We start from the raw sequence: 26,046 nt of genomic DNA, 5'->3' as shown, positions 1-26,046 counted from the left end.
ATACCTTTAAGATTAACACATCTGCAATGACATGTACAGATTTATTTGGTTACACTGACAACATCTTATGTGTTTATGTCATGTCACAGCTCAGCCACAAAAGCCGGTACAGCAGCAGATGCTATTCACGCAGCACAGTGTTCTTTGCCATCACCCTGAATGTCTGAGTTTCCATCACACAGAAAATTCAGTAAGGTGGAAATGTGCATGAAACCCGCCTTGTTCATACAATATACTTTCTCAAGTGCACCTTTTACACAGGACATATATAGCTAAAATAACTTAGAAGAAGCAATTAGATGCAAAGCTTGATTACCTGAGGGTGTATCTCAAACCTCCAGAACTCCCAACAGTCTAGTCATTATGAGTCACTCTTCAATGCATTAGCTCTAAATGAGACAGATGTGTTGAAATATTTAAGTCCCTAGGTAAGCTCTGGGGATTTTAGAGAGATTCTCCTATTGCTAATGCATGTGCATCTCTTGCTAAAGAGAACAGAGCTACGTGCACACATTAAAGGCACAAGAGTTTCTACATAATGCCTTAAAATGCAGCACAATTTCTGTTGTATGTACGTTTCTTTTCTGGGTAATAAATTGAAAAGTAAACACGAAGTATTTAGTCTATGCTTGAAGTGATTTATTTATTTAACAGACTCTTAGGGCATTTTCTCATTAGTAAGATTATGAGTACATCTAGCTTTAGAATACATAAAATGTGATACACAACTAAAAAAAAATCTGTTACTTCATTTTTTGAACAGACAAGAAAAAAAAGTTTCTAGTAAACTTCCCCAGAGATTATAAAAACCAAATGTTCTGATCTCAAACCACGACTGATATTAAATGGCAAACTTATGCTGCCTCAAGTGGTAGTGCTAAACCAGGTTGTGTACCCTTAGCAATACTACGCCCTCTGCTAAGCTATATATTTACGCAATACATTTTCAATTTATGCAGCAGTGTCTTATTTTACTGTAATCGGAAAATATGCTAGAATTAGTTGAACAAAAGGCATCGCTTCATTCAGTTTCAAAGAGGATTAATCCAACAACTGCAAAAAAACCTAGATATCAGCAGAAGCACAATAAAAGCGAGGATACACTGAGCAACTCGGTGATTGTTTCTATGAATTTGATTATCAGTGTGACTGTGGGTTAAGATCCTGCTACAGACAGTATACTAATAAACTGGGCTTCTGCTTTTTCAGATTCTCATTGAAGCAACTCATTGAAGTTCAGCATCAGCATATAGGATGCTATAAGACAATCAGATGTTTCAATTTCAAGTCCTTCAGTACACTTCATTAACAGTATTTACTGTTTAACACCTCTTGAAACTGTTTATTCTGAATTTCGCCTGATATGCATTCTTTGCATTTGTGGCCAGCTTAGCCATCTAGATCCATCACCGTTTCATTCTAGATGCCAGTATTAGTCCTGCCTACTTACCACAGTAACCAATCAAATAAAAATTTACACACAGAAGCAACCAAACAAAAACAAGCCCAATATGGCATTTATTGTAATTGTAAATATACAAGATATTGGCAAAAATACTTGCTACTATCAAAATATGATCTCATTTCAAAATACAATAATTCCTTTTTCAGCTGCTTCTTCTAAACATACTAGACCTTTCAAAAGCGAGCTTCTGCTTCGCCTTACTGAAAGGTGCTCCTCTAGTTACCAAACATTGGTAACTGGGCCTGGATCTGAAGACAAAAGGTAGATACCAATTCACGAGTAGGTAATGTTTGATGTATTTAAATGTGAGGTATTGACAGATACTTGTTGACAAAAACTTCTAGAATTAAAGCTATATTAATATAGTGAAGAACAACTGCATTTCTTGACTGCTAATCTACAAGAGCTTTTATATAAGTTTTGTTTGGGAAGAAGCATTTTTTCCCCTCTGAATAACTATAGGCAGCTCCCTTTAGATTCTGAAATTTAAGGATTGCGTCCAGAAGAAAAATCCAAACAAAGCATTACTATCTGAAGGTTTACTAGCTAATATACATATATTGCACATTCACAGACATATTTTATCTGAAAACATTCTGAAAATATTACAGATCTTTCACATGATTTAACAGCTGTTTCAGAGCTGCATAAAAATACTTCATCAAGTAGGTGTCTGCATATAGCCACCAAGACTCATTCCCTCCTGCCAATTCAAAATCCAGTCTTCTTTGAAACTAAATTTTTTGTACTGATTCTCTTGATCTAGGGGCCTCCCGTGAAACAATACTACTGTCAATAAGAACAGAAACCAGTCAATCGTAGCGAGAACTGAGCATGCAAGATGGGATTTTTACGTGTCCACAGAACAGGTAGTTGAACTTATTGCTTATCGGAATGGAAATCTTCCTAGGATGCCTGTGCTAAGTGAAGCAAATCCAGCAGGACTCAAAAGGTGAAGCGTGTTGATGCTAAGCAGTGAATTCAGTAAACCGTGTACGTCAGCTGGTCCCTACTAACAGCTTCAGCCCACATATGCCACATATGGCCATACATTTCACAGCAGCTTTTGCTGACTCTGGTTCAAGTATCCGTTCAGAAAATCAGCTGTTATGCCAATAAATTGTTGAGTTCAAAATAAACACAAGTATTTTCACCTCTTTTAATTTTTTTTAATCACAGTTTCTAAATGTCTCAGCTTTTATTAAGAGTAACTACATGAACAACTTTCACAAGGCTAACTCAGAAATCTGTTTTCATTTATATTATAAAGCCTGAATTTCTGCATGGTTCTGTTGAAAAGTGAGAGATAATTTATCAGCTGCCTTCAGCCTGTAAGAATCAGATCTTCTGGTGAAGAAGGTTAACCAAATTCATCTCCACTATTCATAGTCAAGAAGATTATAAACCTTTTAATTTGGAGTGAACAAGGTGGCAAAATCATTTTGCACAGAAAATGAGTTTTGTAAGAGGATTTGCATTTTCAGCACCATCTGTTCTTTTATATGACTTACTACTTGAAACTAAGAGACTGAAATATTTTTCAAGACTGTACTGCTACAGTGGAGGTGACAGCTCAAAACATGCTCAATTTCTTGTAAACGGATGTGGCCACAGTCCTTCAAATCTTTGCCTACATAGTCCAATGCTGCAGAAAGTTGCCTTCTTTTTGTTTGTTTTTAGGTGTTGGTTGGTTTTTTGAATTCACAGATTTGTTTGGTAAAGATATCTAAAACAAATGATAAGAACATCTGCAACTGCAACACAAAGATCAAGCTACTGGAGTATCTCTCCAGCTCTCATGTGCTCAACATCTATTAAAACGTTCTGATTTTGACAACTGTATTTCTAGTGGCATTGAACAACCACAACTACTGCAACTGCAGGGAAAGGAATACCTAAGAAATTAATCATATTTGTCAGACAACTGCATTAAAAAATAAAAATCACTGAAGCACAATAGAAAAATAGAGAATTATCTTTCCTCTCAACTGCCAGAAAACATTTCTAATTATCTTTTTTTCCCTTCTAGAAATTATATCTTTAAACACAATTTCCCTCAGATTCTGCATTCTGGTATGCTTCTACTTCTACAAACTCTACATGATACTTACTAATTTCAGGGTTGCCAAAGCATACTTTGAATAATCCCACTCTAAAATCATTTTATTGTTAAACAAATAAGTTAGCGTAGAAATGATCAATCACTGAATTCTAAGTAGTCCTACAGGAGATTTATTATATTGCCCCTTTAAACCAGTGAAGAATTCCAACTTCCAAAACACAATTCTTCAACTGGTATCAAAACTGGCTTGTTGAAAAAACTACACAGACATGGAAGTAAGATTAGGACAAAATTCTGTAACAACCAACAACAGTTATATTTGAACAATAAAAAATTGAACATTTTTTCACATTCATTTAACACAATTTTTAACACATTCATTTAACACAAACTTGTCCCAAGAGCATAATTGCAAAGAAAAATGTAGTTTACCTATAACTACATCGTGGCCATCAACCAGGCCTGCAGAGAACAGCTCCTGAGAAACACCATCTGCTGTGTCTGTCCAAAAGGTGAAGTGAATAAGTATGAGAATCCACAAAAACAACAAAAAGTATCAATCACCCAAAGCAATACAACAAAAATATATTTTAGCTTCAAAACACGTAAGTCACAGGCTTGAATTCAATGCTGTTGTTCATTAGGAGGGGAAAAAAAAAGGACCACAGTTTCACAAGATAATTAACTTAGCAGCCTCTACACAGCTAAACAATGTGATGATTTTATTCATTACAAATACCATACAGACCTTTCCAGGTCACTAGCATTTCTTCTCTATTATTAAACTAGGTACTCTTACATGTTTTACAATTCCAGTATTTTCACAATCAAGAAAATAAACTGTTTTGGGGCATTTTCACTGCTGCTTCCATCTCCTCTACTGCTCTGTGTAATATAAGGTTTTCTTGTTTGTTATCAGTGGGGCAAGGGAGTTACGCTGTCATTAGTTTCTTTGAGCTCTGGGCTCAAAATAGGCTTTATGTATGGTGACCCAGAAGATTCAGACCTATGGATGGATGTTGACTGCTGTAACTGAGTGGCTTAATTCCCAAGTTTCTATGCCTACTAGTTGTTACTGGATAGTTACTGCATAAAGAATTTGGAAGGCTTAGAATAAGTGGGAAACAGCAGGAACAAGCCTATGTTCCACCAAAGTCTCAATTGCACATGACCTTAATGTAAAGGTATCTGCATGGAGTCCATGTTTTGAGGCAGCTGAACACTTACATAGTCTCCTCAAGTAAAACACAGACAAAAAACAGCATCACTGAGTTACAATTTCTGTAGAGATTTGAGGGTGAGAATACTGGCTGTCTCAGTAACTATTAGGAATAGCCCTCATGTACTTTATTATGATGGCCTGCAATTTTCAACCAAGTACAAAGTTCTGCATGGCTTATATATAACTGAGTGTAACTAATGGCTTAGCAAGTATTTAAGTAATTCTTTTGACAGTGACTAAATCAGGGTGCTCTGTGCCCAACCAAATAAAGAAATCTTTCTCATTATTAGTCATTATCAAAATTGATGAGAAATGCAGGTAGACAACAGAATACACCCACAAAACTACTGCATAAGAGAGATACTATGATTTACAGGATAAAAAGATACCTGTTGCGATTTGGACTTTTATTTTTTTTTTCGGTGGAAGCTCGGTGTGAAGACTATTCTAAGTATAGCATATATTGACTTCTGAGAAAAATGAAATACGGTCATAGCTTAAAGGGTTGCTATGTAACAAGGATGATACCTTCTTTCTCAACATATCATCCTCTTGCGTATTTTATTGCAGTAATATCTGGTATTCTTCAAATAAAAATAAATTTTATGACTTCTTAAAACTCTTAGTACTGGAAAGCCAGAGTTCTACAAGCTTCTATAAGTCGAATCTTAAGTTTCAATGCCAGAATTTATTTCTAGCGATGAGACATAAGCTACAAATGTCTTCAATTGGCACTTGAATTGCATTTGAAAAATAACGTATACCTCATACTTTTTAACAGAACTTTTTATTACACATAGGGCAAACAAACTCAAATGTTACCACTATCACCATATATATTTTCATGGCTACTATACGCCATTTCTTGTGATGTTCTTCAAATATTAAAAAAAAGTAAATTCCAAAGCCATAAATATGATGCAAGATCTTACCACATAGATCACTTGAGTAAGACATGAAATTGATAAAGTAAACTGTAGAGCAAATCTAATGTACACGTTACATTATGTAACCTAGCCTCTAAAATTTACACACATCTCATGCTCTTGTTCAAGTTAAGTACAATATGAATCTCTGCATACTAGGGAACATTTCAGAAAGATAGCTTATATTAGCCATAAGTAGAGATCAATTTCTGAAAAACCTTTCTGAACAATAAACAAATAATTCAATTGGAAGAGCCTTACCTCTGCCTGGAGTAAACTCAAAACGTATATCATTAAGTTCTTTTCTGGAGTTCCTGAAAAACATTCAGTGTATACATTAAAATTTAATGAAGAAAAGCTTATTCAAACTAGCAATTTTCAGCTTTGTAATTTTCAGCTTTTAAATATGTGAGGTGTACATAGTTTTATGTTCTAATATTACCTCAACTGGTAGGCACATCCAAGAAACTTAAAAAAAGCTAAAAGCCACATTCATTTATATATATATATATATTTTAAATATAATTAGAAAATATATATATATTTTTTTTTTACGAAGAATCATGATTAGTAAAAATGGATGCAAATAGTTGCTTAAGCCTAGCCAGAAGATCGTTTAGCTTTGCAGCTGGATATAAATTTTTGGCTACAACAGTCAGTGTCCAAGGGCCAGGCCCTTGCCTGCTGTTCCCACCCCAGATCAGGCAGGTCAGCAATAGTTGCTGAGAATCTCATCTTTGATACTGCCTGAAGGAGATGCCCAATGACTTTTATAGCCACCTACCCTGCTTAGAATTGCAAGGTTCCTGCTACTTCTTGCTTAATGACTCATACTCATGATAATCGCTCATGTTTAATAGTAGAACTATATGAAATTAGCATGGGACAAAGCACAAAAAAAAATAACAGACTACTTTTAGTGACTCAGGCCCTCTATCCAGACAATACAAACGGCATTGGCAACCACATTTTTGCAACAAGGACTTTCCTCAACTCAAAAAATACTGCTTTCCCAACACATCCTGACGGGAGGCTCCACCACATTTTCATGGCAATATTTTGGTGAAAACCCAACAGATCTTAGGCTGAAAAATATCTGGAGAACCTAAATGATAAAATAGAATCCTCTAATAAATATTTTCCTTTCCATCTTTAAGAGACTCTGCTATACTGGCTCTAAGAGTTCAATATAGTCTGAATGGTATAGAGCACCCTTTTCCAAGAGTAACAAAACATTCACTTGTTTTTAAAGCTCTCTATTAGAGGTCAAATACACAGAGAGAAGCTCAGTTAAGAGACTGAAAAGCAGTTTTTGATGCAGCATCTATAAAGCTGTTCTGAAATGAATAACTTCACGTATTGACCACCACTGTCTCAACAGGAAGGTTCTTCATACATATAAAATAAGCAGCACAGCATGAAAACCAAGAGCTTTCTGCCTTCATGTTCACTCCTAAGAGCATTTTAAACAGTTAAGCACGTGACACAGCCATTAGGGACTTACTACACAACTCAAAGAATTCCTTTATAATCTCATATTGTGCTCCAAACCACCATCTCTTGCACATTTTCCATTTCAGATTTAGTTAATAATTTCTACCATCTACTAAACATTAGCCTCTTTGCAAAACAGACATCCATCTTGTTTTTGGAAATGGCAATCTGACTGAGCATAGGGATGAACTTAATTGCTGTAGCATGCTTTTTCCAATGAATAGCTCAATCCACTTGAAAAGCTAATAGCAACAGAACACATTTTGCAGTCCATTATTCTTCTCCCCAGCAAGGAGAAGAACTGTAAGCAAGCTCAGATTTCAGCATACCAGGCCATGAAGTCTTGCTGTGGGAAAACTAAATCCAATAGGCAGGCATACCCAGCTGTGCCTTAAGAGCTACTATCACTTGCTAAATACTTACAAAAATATTAGAGTCAAAAAACAGCAACATGCAGGAAAACAAAAAACAGTGACTGGCAACACATACAAAAGCAATATAGCAAAGCTTGAAAAATAAGTATGCCACATGCAGCGTTTAAAATGAAGAGTACTCGTTTACTGAATATACTGAATACTTCAAAGCTGAAGGAGTTTCAGGTTCCCAAAATTCTACCCTAAAAAGCTATGGGAGTTTAAGTGTGTTAATACAAAGCTGTGGATAATGCAGCTAGACCAGTACAGATTTACTAGGCTCATTTACCTCTATTGTGTTGTAAAAATATGCTGCCATTATATGGAATGATGCACTGTCTATTTTTGTTCAACAAAGAATTAGTATGAATCTCAATTCTCCAGCCCCCACCCTTCCAAAAGCCCTGGATGGCTTTCTGTCTAGAAGAAAGCCACAAACGACCCATCTCTGAGCTCTCTTTTGGCACACCACTCCCCTCTGCTGAAATTTATCACATCTAACGAGCTTATTAAACTGCTGCTTTCCAAAAAGGGGAAGTTTCTCAGAAATCCAGACTACTTCAACAAAATAAAATAAAATAGCTGTTTTGGCTGAATGTGGGACTCAGACTTGCATACCCTCTCCCTACATACACTTTTGAAGAAACAAATCAAAGGAATAACAACTTTTTTTCACGCTTCTGCAGAAGGAAATCAGAAAATTTTGCTTATTAGCAGCTACACTGAATTGCTCCAGCCTGCATATCTCTTCATAGCTGAGAAGGACTTCTGTAGATTTAGCACTCTTCCAAACAACTACTTAGAAAGTAGTTCATTAGGCTCTCAGATTGCCTTTCCCCAAACATCCCATAAAACATTCACCACATAAAAAGGCACTAAGCAATTATGAACTCTCACAAAAGTTACCCATTTTCTAACAGGCCAACACAGCTATGTCAGACCAGCTGCTCCCAAAACAGACTCTCCTAAATAAAGGTGAAAATGGGGTAGTGTACTTTATTCTGTTTTTAAATTGCAAAATGTCCCAAATAGAAGTTATGAGTCAAATTTCTTTATTAAAGGGAAGGTGGAAATTCAAGAAAATTCAAGCCAACTTCGCCATCTCCACTTTTATACTCAGCTATGTTAAATTGAGGATGTTGCTGCTTTCTGTTTAACTGTACACAATTATTCAGGAGATAAAACAAAAGAAGTTTGTCAAGATTCATTTGCTAGAAGCTTTTTTGCTTATGGTTCCATTACCTTGCAGACATTTATTGATTTCCATAAATTATTGATTCCATTATATATTTATCTACCAAACAGAAGATGCACTTGATTTCTCCCCTAAAAGCTGTTCAGCCTCTTCTCTGGTTCTAGTCAGTCACTGTTACTCCAAATTAGTCTGCTAGTTCCCTTGTTGCTCTTTGGTGACAACTGTTAGGGCTTGCTGATTTATTTGTATGCAGTTTCCAAGTACCATTTCATTTGTTCATCAGAGTTCTTTTTTTCCACTTACATCCATTACAGTCTTATCATGCAGCAACACGCACAGACTTTATTACTACTAAACAGAAACAGGATTTGAAGAAAGGCACTTATATCTTCATGATTAATAATTTTATCGTCTTCATCATTTCTTAATGGTCCCTAGTTTCTCTAATGCATTTGTGAAAAACAGTTATTTCTATTTAAAAAATGCAAACTCAGACCTTTTTGCCACCTCTCGTAATACCTCTTTTCTTCTTGCTTTGTGCCATTACAGACTCATATGCCTTGATTATCAAGGACACAGATACCCCATTTCTTTTAATGATTATTAAGGTTTAAATATTTCTGTGCATTCTAGTACACTGCATTTTATTCATTTCTTGTATGTTGTTTTTAAACTATGCAGTCACTTCCAACAGGACTAATTCCAGAGATCTGCTTTAAATAAGAGCAACACCCAAACCAGCCATGTTAAGACATTTTTTTTTTTTAAGACACTTTGTTGGCCATCTTCCTTGCTATGTCATTTTAGAATTTAAAATTTCACACCTTAAAAAGCACGTTTTCCTGATGAAAAAAATCACAGTGAAATTTTGGGTCACTTGTTGTGCACATAAAAATTGCTAGAGCAGCTTTCTGATTTTCTAGGAAGTAATGTTTCATCAAATTTAAAAAATGTGGGTTAACTTGATTGCATAGTCCTATCCTGCCCTTCAATTTAGAACAGCCTGTTAGCAGGCAACACAAAAACACTCAATTTTAAAAGAAATGATTTGCAGAACTACACCTATGTTCACCAAGATCAAGATTAGAGAATAAACAGCTGCCTAAATTGACATGGTCGTACTGGAGAAATCCTAAGAAGTGAAGAGAGATTTCAAGCATTCACGTTTCAAGACACAGATTTAGAACTCACTACTTGATAGCCTAACTCCTGCTATACTCAAATTAAGTGTTCCACACACTTGATAGAAGATCTACATTGATGAAATATTGCCTAATGTGTTTATCCATTGCCTCTTTGCAGAGTTATGTTAAAGACCACCTTCTATTTTCAGGAAGTTTCAGCATCTTCTCTGTAAACCTTGAGGAGAGTGTATTTGTAGATGATATGCATGTAACAATAGCTAGGTATCAGAATGTATACAGTCTTCCTTCCTGAAACAATTTTTAAGAACTTAAGGTAATCCAAAGCATGGCGTGTGCACACACGTGTAACAGCATGCATGTTTGTCGCCACACCTCTTGCTGAAAATAAATCATATTTATACAAAATTTAGGTCTCTCAGGTGCTTTTCTCCTCCAAAATTATTTGAGCTGCATTAAAACTACCACTGAAGCAAACTAACTTACGCTGGCAATAAAAAAGCAATTCACATAGGTTTGCAAACAAGCGCAAGCAGTATGGCATTTGCACTGCCTCATTGCAGTTGCCACTGTAATTAAAATGGCAGAAGCATTTAAATGACCTGCTCATTTAGACTGAAGGAAAAAAAACAAATTCGTGCAAAAATGGAGCTGTCTAATCAGAGTGATAGCTAAGCTGAACATCCTGGAGATGTACCCATTTGATCTCCATTATATGTCTCTGGGGCAAGACCCTTGCGTGTACAATGCAAGAAATGCAATTAAAGGAAAAGCCCCAAAGACTATGATTAATAGGCTTTTTTAAAAAGAGTTTTGTTTCCATGTTTTCCTTTGTTATTCAAATGGAGGAGGGAAGAAGGGTGTATTGTTTGGCCCTACCAATTGGTATTCAAATTTAAAAGGTCATCTTCCTTCTCACAACAATTTGTCATTCATTTTTCACTTTCATGTGCTTAAGGCACAATGTACCTCAAATCCAGCAGAACAATAACCAAAGAGCTAATAAAAGGAAGTCTGTTTATTAAGCTAATTTTGCAAATCAGAATTTTAAAGCTCCTATTGGCTCATACAAATACAACAGAAGAGAGTATTTACTGTAAAGAAGCATTAGCCTCCTGAGGATTCATTGCATGATTACATAAATCCCTTTCTGTTTAACATCACCATGCTCAGCTACCACTTACTAATCAATATCCAGGCTCCTCCACTACACACCACCACACTCTCAGGAGCAGATTATGTCTATTTGGCATTGTGAAGAGAGATGGTTCTTTTCAGCTTATTTCTAGTAACTTCAGTTAAGTTCTAGATTAAATGGAAAGGCATTTTTGTTAACTTTCATTAGCAGCAGAACAGATGACTAAAGTCTGCCAGCTTACAGACTGCCACCAACCAGAATGGAACTAAAGTCTCCCTGCTTCAGGTCCATATCCTAATACCTACCCTCTGAAGTCCATTTAAACTTTACCACATACTTCAGTGGCTTTCAAGAAACTCTTATGAGTTTACAACTTATCCCTGTCCGTATACGCTATCAAAAGGAGGAAATATGGTTAGCAGAAGTTAATAAAAGCATTGCCACTACCATTTAATGATGTTTACATGCTCTTACATAAAGAGCAAATCTGAGAAATGAAGCAATATATTTGTTAGCTATTCTATTTCAAGAGGCAGCAGTAATAGGGATGGTAAAACACAGCCAAATCATGCTTTCAAGGCTGAAAAGCAGCCAATGCCATAATCAAATGCTGTCATTTGATTATTATGCTTTTGGAATGAGACAACAGTTATCTATTAAAATTTTTTCTCGCCACCAACCACAATGAAAAGGGATGTGATCATCACCATTAGAAGTCACCAAGTGACTTGTATGGGTTGCAACATGATCAATTCATAGCATGGCCCACAGCTCCAGGGTAGTCAACTACTCCAGCAGAAGAAAACTTTACTATGATTTTAATCAGAGCTCACCAGTCTCAAGTTACTTAAATTACAATGCTGTAATAATGTATTGAACACCATAGTAAAGCTAAGAAAATTCACAAATTCTGCAATAGAAAAAGACAAGAAAACTCTAGTAGACATCAAAATAACACGGCAGGTCTGCAAAAGTGTTTGTAATTTTAGAAGCTGCATGTGAACATCGGTCCTTCCTCTGTCTGCAATTTACAGCCCCAAGTCTCAACACAAATGTTAGAAGAATTCTAGATTTATCTATACACCTAAACTTGCTTTCAAATTGGGTCTCTCCTCTTTCTGCAGCTGCTGATGCCAGAAGCTAAATCAAAGCAAAGTTATAATCCCTTCAATTTCAATTCCTTGTTATATTCTATGATTTATTCCAAGCTAAGTCAAATGGTAAACTCTGGAAGAGGCTTTTTTTTTTTTCCCCAATTTGTTTTTAAACCTCATTTCTCAGTTTTACCTTCCTCTGCATACATCCTTGCACATTTAACTTCTGCTTAGTGAAATGAGCATTACTAGTCAAGGCTGGATGTGGCTCTGGGCAGCCTGGTCTAGCGGTTGACAACCCTGCCCACAGCAGTAGGGTTGAAACTAGATGATCCTTGAGGTCCCTTTCAACCCAGGCCTCACTATGATTCTGTGTTTCTATAACATATTTGTGATGGAACAAGTATTCACTTGCATCATCTTTTTGGATGCTCACACTTCCTATCATCTCCCATATGAGCATATGGAAATGGCTAGAGGTATCAGTTGCACTACTGCAGAGAGGGCAATATTTAAGTTTTCCCCTAGAATTATTCATTCATTGAAATAAAAAGTATTTTGCCAGTTTTTTAAGCAGTGGTAAGTTTTAATTTGTGAACAGCATCAATATTTTTTAACTTGTTGAAATGCACTGAAGAGCAATTTCCCAAAAAATTTGAGAACAATGATTGTTGTCCAGTGGCACTTTTTCCCTACATTACTTGAGGTTTTCAGTTCATGGCCAGATGCAGTGCATCCAAACACGAGCAATATGAAAACTCATTCACTGAACCTTGAGAAGTTTCTTGCATGCTGAAAATCAAAAAGAAATTTTGCGTATACAATAAAAAGACAAAATGAAATAAAATGTTCTACTGGTTTTCAAATTAGCCTCAGCAACATCATCACATGCAATTAATTGCCCACAAAATTTACAACCATAGCTATGCAGATTAAACACAATTCCCTGCCATCTAAATATTTAGACATGCAAATCTTGATAACCTATGTTTGATAAGAAAAACAAGAACAAGATTCCTTGGTTCAATAATAAACAATTGTAAATACAAACTTTTTTAATAAAAACATCTATTAAGTGATTGTATGTAAGCTAAATTTTAGATGCAGTTGTTAATTGAAACATTTTTCAGTGTTCAATTTTCAATAAAAATACAGCAAGGCATAAAAGCATCCTTAAATTGTGAATAAGAAATGCACCATTTACCATTTTTAATGAGCAAGCTCTGAAGGAAATAGAGGTAAACACGGAAAACAGAATTAGAATCTATAGTTTAATCAAAGGTTCCTGCTTACTGATTTCAGTCATGATTTACGATTAAACAGGTTATTTAAAGCAAGTCCTCCACACTGTGAAATCAAAATTCACTTCAGTAACCATATTCCCACAGCAGCCTGAGGGAAGGCAAATGCTGTAGAGGTGATGGCAAAATGTCATATAGGACAACGCTCCATAGTGTTATCAGAGGTATAGTTATTCCAAGAATTCTACAGTGTTGTTACTGGATTAATTTCCAGCCTACAGAGTAGCACTGTTGTTTTCCAGTTGTAAATCCACCACGCAGCTGGGAGTTGGTCTGTGGATTTTGTCATTAAATACACTAGAACAGAAACCATTCTAAACAAACAAAAATAATGAAGAATGCCTATCCTTTGGTGTCGGATACGTATCAGTCCCCCTTCTTACAAACCCGGTGAGAATATAAGTTTAAACACCAGAAAAGCCAGAAACTGCACCATCAAATAAAAAAGAATTAGAAATTTTGGATTACACTGTATCAGTTATCAAAGTCATTCCAGACCTTGTCAGAACAAATTCAAGGTTTTGCTTATTTAGATACTTCGTTCCTAAAAATTAAGCCTCAAACTTAAATACTAACCACAGCTCTACTAGGTACCCGCAGCCAAGTGCTGCATTTCTGACGGCAGCCAGAGTGGGTGCCTAAGAAACTCTACAAAAGTAGGACATGGCAATGTTTCCTGCAACTGCCGTCCCAGCTACAAAGCATTTGTCATTCAGCAACTACCCCGGATTCATGTCATTTCTAAGCATTTCACAGGTCTCATGAATTTCTCTTCTACATCTTGGGGTGAGGAGTTTCAAAGTTTAACTACGTTGTGTGTTACTTTTTTTTTTTTTCCTTTCAGCAGCCATTTTTCTCACATTCCTCCAGTTCCTGCATTGAGAAAGTGAATAACCAATGCCATCTTTCAGGCTTTGAGCCATTGTGTTCCACACATCATATAATTTTCTATATAGATATCTCCCTTCAGCTTTTATGGAATTATTTCTCTCCAAGCCTCTGATTATCCTTGATGTTTCTCTCTGAAATTTCTAACATTAGGCCTGACAGGCAAGAATTGATAAGAACCAAACATACCACAAAAGTTACAGGAAAACAGATTTACACAGTGTAGTAAAACAATTTCATTAATCAAAGAAATATTTTTGTTAAAATTACACACTGACTTTTATCTGTAAATAACATGAACTATCAAAATGCCATTACATGTAATTCTGCCTTAGCATTTTCTCTACATGCTATTTTAAGTAAGATATGAGATAATATAACTCAACTATCCCATATGACAGTGCTTCAGATAAAAAAAATTCTATTTGTCCCTTTTGTTCTTTGTCTGGCTAAATTCATCTGGTGCGCAGGAAGTGTATTAAATTAGGTCCTGGGACATTCTAAATTACAGTCAGTAAATTATCTTCCTGTCAAAGGAGCTAATTTAACCATCTTAGATTGCTTCAGATAATTTGCAATTCTTAACTATTAACCATTAACAAGTCTCCTAATTTAACGTGAAATGTCTCTGTTATTAATCTAAACAGAGAAATCCACAGATAATGACCTTCCCAAGTCAGGTGGTTAAATTGGGAATTTCAAGGGTGGTGATATTTCCTTTCTACTCCCTCTCCCCAGTCACAGCAGAGGACTTCCTTCAGCCTCTTCACAGAGCTTCTGGCAGGGTCCTCTGATGAGAGACGTGACACAGAGCATGTGCAGCCTCACAAGTGAGAACCTGAACTGCAGATTTAATTCCTCCCCAACACCAAATACCTGTTCCTCTGTGAAGCAAAGGATAAAGATGCACCAACCTATCAACATAACCACATCTTAGATCAGGTCACAGTTATACACATGGCAACGGATGAGAGAAGAACTGAGAACCAGTTTCTTCAATACATTAGAGAATGCAAACACAGTCCCTTAAATAAAGGAGGATGGAGTCCTTTCACAAGTTCTGCTCTGAATTACTTAAAAGACTGCTGCTAATTTCGCTTCTGGGGCAAAATATTCAAAGACAATACTGGAAAAGATAGAAAATAAATTGGAAAAAATGGCATCTCCAACTGAAGATGCAAGTGAGGCAGGTATCAACTGGTTATAACATGCCTGAAATTCAATTATGTCAGATGAACTCTGGCAAGGGAGAATGTTTCTCTAAGTTAGCCTTGCTGAAACAAATACCTTCTAAATTGAAAAGGTATTAAATATAAGCTAAGTGCAGAAAAATCAGATATTCAAGTTGGAAATTACCCAGACTAACAGAGTTAAATGCCACCACTCCTACAAACAGCACTATGGGATTCTTTAAAAATTATCTCAGGATTCAGATTGTGCTTCTTAACCTATAATGCAACATTTACACTAAAGAGAGGCTGGTGGTGCTAATTTGGCATTCCCTACTCAGTTACTGTTTCAGTCCAACTCTGCTGCTTTGGAAAAAATGTCAGAACTTGTTCGTCCACTGAAAGAATTACAGAAATGCAATGATTCTTCTGCCAGATTTTCTCTTTTGGGATGGTCATTTTCAATTTCTGTGTATGTTATTAACCTTTATTGGAACATCGTTTTGCATTTTTTTCCATTGTATTATCATCCAACATTTGATGTTTTAGGCCTCGTATCTCCTCATCTTTCTAAAGAGAAAAAATAAGAGGAGCAGTTCCTTCTCCCACAAGGCCCTGAATGGTCTCACTGTATTCCATCACAAACTCTCTCCAACTAAAATAGCTCCCCTAGTCAAAAGGAGTCAGCAACACTGCAAGTGCCATCAGTTTATCTTCCCCACCACTCCTTAGCCTTTTCTTGCCCAAGAACGAACCCTGGAAAAAATGTCTTCTCCCTCACATCCTAGCCCAGCCAGCCCTCATGACACAGGAGGAGTTCATTCACATTCAAGATGCTCTCCTTTTGCTGATGTCACCTTACCCTCTCTTTAGGGAAAGAAAATGAAAGCAGTGTTGAGATGAAATCTTCTTGAACCTTCTCTTGCCATTTAGTCCCTTTCCTCCTCACATCACCTCCACTGTCAGTCAAGTCATTTGTCTTGTATTTCAATGGAATTTACATTTTTACCCCATTGGTACTTATTTTTTTTAAGCTCTAATTCAAAGCATCCTAAGCCAGTGCTCTGAACTCATCAAGCTGCAGCAGGTCATATAACCTTATTGCCTCAAGCAAATTATTTTAAAAGAAAAAGCTTCCAACATTTCGGATGATATACTGAGTTTTGAGTCTTCTGATCTGGCATCTAATGTTCACAATGTTTATCTGAATATCAAACCATACTTAAAAAGCTATATAATAGTAGAAGATGAAGCATCACAGGAAATTGTTTCTATCTGCATACTGTAGCTAACTTGCTTCATAACATGTTTCACAACTTACGGTTCATTTTAACAAATCCCATAAAAGTCCTCTGATGTGCTCAAGTCTCTACCAGCTATATGACTTAATGATCAATTCACCAAAAGACATCAACAGAACAGTTTAAAGTCTGCACTGGAGGTGGATAAACACAGAAATCCCTATAAGCATATTAGCTATTTACTGCATTACATCCTTGCTGCATGACACAAAGCAAGCCAGCAACCCGAATTTTATCAACAACCAAATGCCAAAACTAGCTGTATTTTCCTTTCAGACGCTCAAAAAAAGGCTGCTCAGTAGTTATAACAAAGAAAGCTATCTAGGGCCACAGTATCTTTCCCCATATACAGCTACCATAAATGTAAGCTCATTCACCCTGCAATTGTTGTAGGATCAGGATAGCTGGAATGCAGAAAGAGACTAATCCAGGACTGACTGATCATGACTGAGGGCCTCCAGGTTATATCTTACATTACAGAGAGTTTATTTTCCAGGGTTTTGCTGTTTATTTTTTAATGAAGGAACGCCTCCAGTTACCCTTGCAATAACAAAAAAACAAACAAAAAACACCCAGTTCAATTAGTGGAAAACTTCACAGTTATAGTTCAAGCACTGACAAAGCTAAACCCTGCTGTATTCTGAAAACACTGTCTCTGCAGCTTGTCACTTACATTACACCTGGAGTGATACAAGCTTGACAACATCACCAGGATGCCAGCCTCAACCCCCCTTTGGCATTTAATTAGTAGAGTGGTAAGATCCAAATACTGGGACTCTTTAGGGCTGAGGAGGAAGAATCCTAATCCTATGCCCACCATTCTGATATCATATCACAATCACTGTTTTTCTAGAACTTTCTCTGTTGATAATTTCTTAAGTAAGCCCACTGCAGACATACCTACCCCAAAAATCTAAGTTCTCTACTTAGGTACAACACTCCCTGCCAGGCCAGGACCACTATTAACGTGCCTACTTTAAGGCCAAATAAGATAAAACCTTTAACTGGATATACTGACACCCTCCCCCCATACATTATATGCCAACTCTGATCCTGCTCATATGTTCAGGTTTCCATCAGAAGGAAATCCAGATAAACATTGCAAAGATGTATGATTCAGCCTACCTCCTACCACTGAGGCAGGACACAGCCAGAGCGCACCTGGGGCCAGGAACACGCACCACAAAGCATATGCTCCAGAATATAGGTCAGCCTAAATTAGCAAAAATTCACTCTGCAAAATTATGCATCAGATTTTTTTTTTTTTCCCAAAAAACAGCCAAGAGTGCTCCCAGACCCCAGAAGGTATCTCCTGTTTGTGACTGTTTTGTTTAAGGGAAACTTTTCAGTTCCTAACACACAAATAAGATGTCTGGAAACTCTACTTTCTGCAGCTTAAGAGCTACAGAAAAAAAAAAAAAAGAAAGCATAATCCCTGGCATTTGACTGTGCTAAAATGTTTGGCCTTTAGATATGCCAACACTGCAGGTAACGGGGTAGAAGCTTATCACTCTACAGGTTTCAGCATAATTTAAAAATACCCAAGCACCTCACGAGTACTTCCATGTGGCAGTGTAAATTGGTCTGTTTTGTAAATAGTTTCATCTACCTGTATGCAGCAGAAAGATGAAAAAGAATATTGATAGCATAAACTGGGCTGTTATGTAAATGGGACAAGTAAACCGATTCCAAATAATCTTGAAGTCTTTTCTCTCCCTACAATAAAATTTATTACTACTCCCTACAGTAAACAACCTTTGGCAGCCAATTTTTTGCAGCTGTCACTGGAAAAGTAGTCAAAAAAGGGGAGATAATAGATTTTGGAACCTGGCAGTCATTCTATACAGATATTTCCTGTGATTATCAACGGTTTTTACAGTTACTGTTTTAAAGCCACTCACCGTGCATTAATCTACTATTTTCTGCTAACATAGTGGCCAGAGTTTTGTAAATATTTCTCTACTTGTCTTTTTATCCTTTTGTTAGCATAAAAATAACATTTACTCACATAAGTGATTAGGATGCCCGTGAGAGACTATAGTTTCTTGTCAACACAAAGAGGATGAAAATGAGTTTTAAAGCAAGTGGCAATAAGTTTTTTAACCAAATTAGCCATTTAAAGAATATAGCTATAAATACAGAAAAAAGCCATCCAGTTTCTCAAGATAAGTATATTTCTTACACAAGAATTAAAACTCCATAATTAAGCATTATCAATTCTTAGCTTGAAATGGATGTTCATGAAAGGTGCCTCATTTTGACAGTATATAAATTTAAAGTCAGACAACATGTTTGTATCCATTTTCTAAAATATCTGTCATTTCCCTACAGTGGCTGATCAAACTTGCCAGTGAAAAACCCTCTGAGTAGGCAACTTGTAATACAGCTATGGTTTATTTCTGTCAGAGACTGACTGCTGAAGTGTGAAAGAAACTCATTAAAAATCTCTCACTGTGATCCTGTATTGAAAAAGGAAAAAAAGAAAGAAAATTCTTAATGAAGGGTACATTTAGCCTGAAGCCACATTCATATTCTGCTTTTCATTTTACTCTATTTCAGTAAGCAATTAAAAGACAGCAATTAGTCACAGAAACACTATTCATATTGACCATACCGGGAGATTAAAGAGGTTAACACTTATTTTATGTTAATATTATGAAAGTAATGAAGGAAATCAAGAATAATAAAGTCACCTTACAAGGAATGTTAAAATAAATACAAGTACCTCTTACCTTAATCTCAAGACAAGATTCACTGCACATGGAACTTCACTATATTCATCACTAACAGCAGGCTGAGACTATTAAAGAAAAAAGCAAAAAAAGCATTATCATGGACGCCAAAGAAAAAAATCCTGAAGTACTTGCCATACTAACAGTCCAATGTCAGAATATTTCACACATCCCCTAACTCAAAAACCTTTTAAACACTTTCAGTATCAGTCTAAAATATAGCTGATAGCAGTAAAACTCTTGGATTTAAATTACAGAGATATAAATGACAAGGCCTATATGAAAGAACTGAGCAGGAGAGCTTTTAATCCACTTTGTATCAAAACTCCAGTAACCTGTTAAATCGCATGCAAACAGTGAGAGTAAAAAGCTACTATACCCATTATTTCTGTCTAACTATTTTGGATCATAATGAAGTCTTACATCTACCCATCTGCTAAGGACTAGCAGTGTAACAAAGCAGGGTTCACAGCTTGGGGAATGTCTTCCAGTGAGAAATCATACACATCTTTCAAACTATCACTCCTACCTCACACTGTATTATTCTGTCCAGTACATATTGATTTGAAATCGCAGAGGAATTCCCAAGCTTTATGAGAAAACAGAAACATGAGGAACAGAGCATGGGCCCCAAGACATCTCAGCCCTGACTGGCAACTTCTACAGGTACTGAAGTACTACGTAAGCAAGCCCTGATACCGAAAGACTGGGGTCATCATAGAAGCTAGCAGGACCAAATCTAGCAGGAAACCATTACTCTTCGCGCAGATTTCTGTGCCACCACTGCAAATCAGAGCCTCTAAAACTGCAGGTGAACTGGCAAGCATCATCCACCCATGGAACAAGCATTTTTAGAAGATCACCTTGGCTGTACTCAACTTATTAAGCCATTATTTACAGCACTGATGTTTCCTATGCTCTCAGCATGGAATTTTATTCCTCCGAATTAATCCACTATGCCATAGTACTGAGCTATTTTACTTCATACAGCACCGAGAATTTTAATTACAAGTTACACACTGTGATACATATCCTGACAATGAAAAATTATTTGGAGATCTTTCAGCTACTCCAGAAGAGCCATTATCACTCTGACAAAAGGCAGCAATTAGCGTGATCCAGTTGGGAAGATTCATTAAAAATGGCCAAATTACTTATCTTAACCAGTTCTCTTGGGCAGGAAAATAACATCACTTTGAATTTTCTATCCATTTTATCCAGTGTGTACTCAATTTAATTTCTACAGGCCCAGCTACATGAAGCTCAGTCGTCATAAGCACTTGCCATACAAGGCTGCAGAATCAAACCAACACTTTCCCTTCAGTTCACATTTTTAATGAGAGAACTTGAAAGAGAAATCCCTTCACTCAAACACTTGGAAGAAAAAAAAGCCTGAAAGATACATTTTTACCTCTGTGTTCTCCTCTTCTTTCACTCTTCGTGACTAGAAAATAAATGCAGTGAAACATGAGTTTTATGCATTAAAGATCCAGAAATACTAACAATTAAAACAGAACATCTTGCAAACTGTAACTGTCTTGACACAAACAAAAGTTACCTTCTCCTGAGAAACAGCAGCTTTGCCTTCTTCACTCTTTTCATCCATTTCATCATCACTCCATTCCCAGTCTCCATCTTCTGTTTTATGGAGGTGACCACTGGAACCTGGCACTCGTCTAACCTACCAAAATATCAAGTGTTCTCCATTAAATAGATGCTTTAAGTCTTCAACTCTGTCCGGGTGAATCAGTAGCTCTTCATTATTTTTGTTCTATACGGTTTTTTTAAATGTTCTGGAGGACTCACTAGCACACTAGAATTATATCTGACATCAAGGGCCAGTCACTGTTGAACTACTGGGAAGAACTAACCCATGCAGAATTCATATAGGAAAAAGAAGGTGGAGGTATTTTACAGCTGCTTCAGAACAAGCTCAAGTAGATGACAACTGCTTAGTACAAACGAAATCATTTCAAGGCAGTAATTCAAGGAAGCAGAGGCTACACAAATAAGGTTATTCTTGGAATACAGTCCTTGACAACTTTGCTTGTTCTGCTAAACAGCTTTGAAATGTGTAAAAGGCATTAAGGATAGTTCATAAGTAAAATTCTTTAAAAAAAAAAGTAGGCGCATTCAGAGTGAAAAGGTAGGCAGACATGTACCGCACCAAACTAACTGGAAAAACATCTGTAGATTAAGCAGTAGATCAGAGACCTCATAAGCAAAAAAGATTAAGAATCAAATTCTGTTGCCATCTTGTTTTTTCCGAGCCTGACAACACATTTGTTTTCCCAGGATCCTGTTCAGTCTGAGCAAAATAGAGGAAGATCCAGCAATTCTCACCATGCGTTGTCATGAATTAATGAGACTCGTAAGATCACTGGAAGCACGGCACAATAATCAGAAATCCCAATGGTGCTTCTCTAATTATTTTACATCACTGAACCAAAATACTAGATACAGTTCACACCGCTCAACTTCAAACGTTCATACAGGTAAGCATCCTTGTACTATGAATTTGAAAGGTTTAAAGCATATTCTTTTTAATTAAAAAAAAAGACATACTCAGAAAAACAGTACACTGGCATGAGAAAGAGGAATACTAGGTGTTCACAGTTCACAGCCGACAGAAGGAAGAACTAACATGACAGAAATGGAAAAGCAGTTGCAGGCCAAAAGGAATTACTGGAAAAGACCTAATAAGCTAACTTTAAAATGAAGTTCTGATATGAACTAAATGGCATTAGCTCAAAACTCTACATACATCCTGTAAGTTATTGTGGATACTGCCAAAAACTGCCTGGTTCAAATTTGGTTTCACAGATTCCTGTCCATTCTGATGTCATGCTCAGCATACTTCAGTGCAAGGATTTAACTTCTTCTGATGAGCTTTCCACCACTTAGATAGCTGGTAGCAGAGCTATCTCTCACAACAGTAATGAACATGTTTTTTTAAAACAGAAAAGTCTGATTTCTGATTAAAATATTCCTTTTTTTCCAACTTAATAAAACCTACATAAAAAATAAAACTGATACTAACCTTACTCTAAATGCCTCTGGTTGCTACAGACCACAATGTGTGGCAGGTGAAAACAGTATAGGGCACTAGAATTTTGACCCTCTAGAAAACTGTGTGACACAAGTATTAATCTAATCCTTCTCAGTCTTCTTTTGATAGAACAGAGAGAAATAGGTGGCTATTTCTCTACTGGATTTGGAGCAATGCAAAGTGGAGATAGGTGGCCTTACACTACAAAAGTACGAACTCAGGAGTCCTCTTTCAAAACCTTGTACATACACAAGCAGGTATCTTTGTGTCTCCACCTACACTCTTTAACCCTCTTCCTTTATTTCATATGTAAGCCTCAACTAGAGGACGGGGGGAAGCTTCCAGTGTCTCAGCACCTTTCCATAGTCACCTTCCTCTGTCCTTACAATATTGCCCCTTCACTTTTCTCCCCTGCAGAATCCATTAAAAGTACCCTACCCAAATTCTCTGTATTTTGCACTCCTCTGTAACCGAGATGAAAAAAACATAGGATATTAGGGGAATATCCTACTTGGTCACTTTACGGCAAATTCTGTACTGCCTTCCCTGTTTCTCAAACCAGGCTTCTAATGCACTCCTCTTAGCTCCAGTTGCACAATAAATAGGCTCTTACTGTCTGCATCATCAGGGATTACCAGAGATACAAGGGAAGGCAGCAGGCAATTCACATGGTGCTTGCAATTATCGATTGTCCTACAAGGAACAGTCCTGATGTGGGCTTCCGTTTAACATCACACATATCTTCCCAACAACTATATGCTAACTTACAGGGAAGATATAAGCCACAAGCAAAAACAAGCTTTTTCAGATAGAATAGAATAATTCCCAGACAATCACAAACTACTTGTACTAACCAAAATCTCTTCTGCACCCATTTTCAGTTGTTCCGGAAACTTGTTCTAAGTAGAATGATGTTAATGTCGCTTAATGATGCTGGCAGTGAGTCACAGGAAAAAGCTTACTGATGAAGATGGATTGCGTTTCAAGCTTTTAAATAGATTGCCTTTTAATAAGCAATAAACAAACGGCTCAAGAAGAAGTTACTTCAAAATAAAATACTGTGTTAGATTAAATGATTTTCTTGAAAGGTGTCTGAAAGCAGAAAAACAGAAGTCCAGACTTGCACTCCATCCATCAGACTCTTTCCCACCAGGACACACATTCAAAGGAAATCATACCTCTCTGCTGTAGCAAAACACTCAATCTATTCAAATCTCAAATCAATTTTCTCTTTTCCCCATCATAAACCTATATCACTAATATCACACATCAGAAGGAATTATACTAAATTTGTTGTAATACATACTTATCAGATTTTTAATACCAGTAGTAGTTCTGTTTCTCTTCAGATTTTCAGTGCGTTTTTCAGAGCACATTTATTAAAATATATATAAGTAGTAACATCAAAGTATTTTAGAAGAACACTATCATTTTACCATCCTCAACTTGCATTTCAAAAACAGCAAAAGAATAAAACACACTGCAAAAAGTAAAGGAATAAAACGTACAGTATGCAAACAAAGCTTTCTAATCTTTGAATTTGGGGCAGCCAGAGAAGCATCTTACAGGATGAAAAATAATGCAGTTGAGATAACCTAGTAGTTAGGCTGCACAATCCTACAACTCCTGGCACCTATGTGGTTGCACACTGAGCAGATTCAAGCTATCACTCCTGGAGAAACACTGACTTTTCTGAACAAATTTTCTGCAAGATTCACCAATTGAAACAGCCCTTCTTGATGTCAAACACTAAAGGCTGTTTAAGCAGTGAGGCAACGAAAGGAAACTGGGATCGCCTCAGGATTCTCACAATTGTCTACTTTAACTCCTTACAGTGAAGCACAGCGTGACACACCAAATCACCTCATGCTTTCATTTTATGCTCTCAGAGCAGAAGACCCAATCAAAGAATTAATATGGAGCACGGTTAGCTTGCAACCAAGTCAGCTCCTGAATTTAGCTGACACAGGCACTATAGCTTGCGTGAGATGAGAAACTGGAATACCATTTTCAGTAGTTGTCCCTATTTGAATGAACTTCAGACATCAGTTCGATATCATCTGTGCTAAGAAAGCACTGTAAATTCACAAAAGCAGTAAGGATATACGTCTATGCAGGTTGCTCTAAAAGTAATGCCTCCTATTTATTTCCAGAGTACCTACAACAGATACAATAAGCACAGCTGAATTTCTCTGCATGGAAAAATTGCACCCATTAACATTCCCTCATGCTTGTTGAACACTTATGGAGACCAGACAGTATAAGTATCTGTACAAGTTCCCATAGAAATAAATAGGTGGCATTTCTTTCAGAGCAACCTATGTATTTTTCTAGATGACATTCACACAAAAGTTCTGTTATCATAGAATTATTAAGGTTGAAAAAGCCCTCTAAGACCATCTAGTCTAACCACCCACCTACCACCAGTATTACCCACTAAACTGTGTCCCTGAGAACTACGTCTACCCTTCCCTTAAACATCTCCAGGGACAGTGACTCCACCACTTCCCTGGACAGCCTGTTTCAATACCTCACCACTCTTTTTGAGAAGAAATTCCTCATATCATCCAGCATGAACCTCCCTGGCACAACTTCAGGCCACTTCCTCTTGTACTGTTACTAGTCATCTGGGAGAAGGCCATTTACATTCAGTCTACAAAAACAGGTGTGTAATAGACAGAAACATCTTGCTGAAGAATAGTTAGACATATATGTACTAACTGTAGCCTGTAAAACATTCACATTACACAATACAACAGCAGGTAACTGTGCCACAGGTATGCACCTGTAGCAGAAACAGTATAGTATGGCCCATCAGGGGAGAGGAGGGAAAGGTCATCCAATTTTCTCCTATCCAACTGCCATCCTCTGTGGTAAAGCTTAGATTCTTTCCCTGGGTAGTGGGCAGTGTAAGCTTCTTTGAAACTCTGCAGCATGTGAAAGTTCATTAAAAAACACTGCAATGGGCCAAAACAGGAGCGATTACAAGAGTTTATGGGGACCTGATGGCTATATAACACTTGACAGTTATCTGAAGTGTATAAAATATATAGCTATAGAAAGCTGTGTTCACTCGTACAATATATTCATCTGCTCTTTCACAATAATCTCTCTGGATCACTGCAATATGTGGAAAACATGGTAGAAACAGCAGCAGATCTAAGGAGATCACACATACAGGCAGCAATAACACCATGAAGATATTTTCAAATAACAAGGATATCCCTACTCAAATCCACAGACAATGGAACATGATGAACATCTCACAGGCCATCTAAAGTTCCACTTAGACAATCTCTTGCATTTCTGACAGAGATTGACTCCCAGCTTCTTCTCTACAGAAGTATTTTTTTCTGAAATGCACGTTGAAGATACTCTCTAATTAGCACTAGATGCTTTTCTCAAAATAAAGTGCTACATGTAAACCAGTGTGAGTGAACAAAGTCAAGCGTATG

At 36.8% G+C, this 26,046-nt stretch overlaps 1 protein-coding gene across 3 annotated transcripts in view; it reads right to left on the bottom strand.

Annotated features, from left to right (window-relative positions):
- Positions 1 to 26,046, bottom strand: part of STK39 (serine/threonine kinase 39) — an 84,078-nt gene that overhangs the window by 13,828 nt on the left and 44,204 nt on the right. For all 3 annotated transcript variants that reach the window (XM_015289691.4, XM_015289690.3, XM_040704188.2), the window contains exons 11-15: positions 21,101 to 21,223; positions 20,954 to 20,986; positions 19,543 to 19,610; positions 5,937 to 5,989; positions 3,960 to 4,028 (exon numbers count right to left, since the gene is read on the bottom strand). In XM_015289691.4, coding sequence (XP_015145177.2) covers positions 3,960 to 4,028; positions 5,937 to 5,989; positions 19,543 to 19,610; positions 20,954 to 20,986; positions 21,101 to 21,223 — 346 coding nt within the window. The remainder of the gene's footprint in view (positions 1 to 3,959; positions 4,029 to 5,936; positions 5,990 to 19,542; positions 19,611 to 20,953; positions 20,987 to 21,100; positions 21,224 to 26,046) is intronic.

Source organism: Gallus gallus, chromosome 7 (assembly GCF_016699485.2).
Source record: "Gallus gallus isolate bGalGal1 chromosome 7, bGalGal1.mat.broiler.GRCg7b, whole genome shotgun sequence".
NCBI classification, from domain to species: Eukaryota; Metazoa; Chordata; class Aves; order Galliformes; family Phasianidae; genus Gallus; species Gallus gallus.
The sequence above is the reverse complement of the archived record's forward strand: the minus strand, read 5'-3'. Positions and strand labels throughout refer to the sequence as shown.